At 40.5% G+C, this 1,426-nt stretch overlaps 1 protein-coding gene across 2 annotated transcripts in view; it reads right to left on the reverse strand.

Moving 5' to 3' along the window:
* The window catches only part of ythdc2 (YTH domain containing 2), a 42,179-nt gene that overhangs the window by 8,400 nt on the left and 32,353 nt on the right, over positions 1-1,426 (reverse strand). For both annotated transcript variants that reach the window (XM_013915457.1, XM_013915456.1), the window contains exon 28: positions 325-493. In XM_013915457.1, coding sequence (XP_013770911.1) covers positions 325-493 — 169 coding nt within the window. The remainder of the gene's footprint in view (positions 1-324; positions 494-1,426) is intronic.

Raw genomic sequence — 1,426 nt, forward strand, 5'->3', positions numbered from 1 at the left:
GTTTTGTGTTTGCTTCTGGGTCCAGCTTGCGTGTTAGAACTACGGTTCTTGACACACTTATTACAAAACTTTTTCTGTAATTTTACACATTTATTTCTTACAATTTAAGTCCAAAGAGTTGTGCTGACCTATTTCTTTCACTTCATCATGAACAGTTAAATAGTAGTAGGGAAGTTTCACTGGTCTAGCCAGCTTAAGATCAATGTCAAATGAGTTTGACACCCCTGGTCTAGGATATGCATTGGGTATCCATCAGTAGAGTTTGAAAGGTGTTAGGAAAACATGATGTGTAGAAATAAACACTGCTTGGCAGACTGTTCATACCTTTCTTGAGAAGAAATGATCAACGGTATCTGACTGACAGTCCAACGTCGCAGAGCAGGAAGAAATACTGGAAGACGGATGATCAGAGAACTGATATCTGGACAAGGAGGGCTCATCTTGGCCGTGGGGTTGAATTTGATGTAGGTCTGAAGCTGTTGTTAGACAAAACCTAAAAGAAAATGATTAAATGGTGGAACAGTATGACCAACTATGTTACTCACTGTGACTAACATATAAAAGGTGTATCGAAAAGAATAATGTGGTTACACTGCAGGCGAAAGCGCATCAAATCTGACTTTTTTGACCCTATGCGACCCATATCCGATCATGGTATGACAGTGTGAACAGCACAAATCCGATATTTTCAAATCCGACCTGGGTCACTTTCGTATGTGGTACTAAATCCAACACATATCTAATGTTTTAGAAAATGACTGCTGTTTGAATGGTCATGTCGCATTAAATCTGTCTTTTACGTCGCTGACACAAGACGGACGCCAATTATCAGCGCTGGAGAAGCGCTCGAAGACATCGTGAAAGCTTCCTGGCCATCCCGTGTAGATGTTAGTGAAACTGTTGGGAAGACAACGTTGGAGAAACATTAACATTTTATTTGTACTGTATAATCTGCAGATTCTGACAGAAATTTCCAACTATCCTTTGAAGCACTGCTCCTCTCTAAAACAGCAATAAGGATCATTATTAGGCCATATGTAAATAACAAAATAACTTTATAACTTAAAGCAAAATTGGGAAACTTAAAGTCCAAAAACAAGTCTTTATATTAAGGGCCATCAGTCAAACAATACTGTTTGGACTGGGTCTAAACAGAGCGCGTTTTATGTGACATCTTCTTTTGCGCATGCGGGCCGCTTTGAGGGTTCACACTAGAGTGCGTTTGCTGTCACATTTTATGTTGGGTCTGCACTTCCACAGGCCACGCTAGTTTAGAAACTTCTCGTTACATACAACAGAGGTAGAGCTATCTTGTTAACGACAAAAACAAGACAAACATCTTTTACTTGCTAGCAAGGGAAGGCTTGGTTGGAACCAGGCTCTTGGAGCTCAACGCTCCTCACCTGTCTCCAACCCAACTTGTTCA

The sequence above is a fragment of the Pundamilia nyererei genome, unplaced genomic scaffold (genome assembly GCF_000239375.1).
Source record: "Pundamilia nyererei isolate P.nyererei 1_Seehausen unplaced genomic scaffold, PunNye1.0 scaffold00306, whole genome shotgun sequence".
Classification (NCBI taxonomy): Eukaryota; Metazoa; Chordata; class Actinopteri; order Cichliformes; family Cichlidae; genus Pundamilia; species Pundamilia nyererei.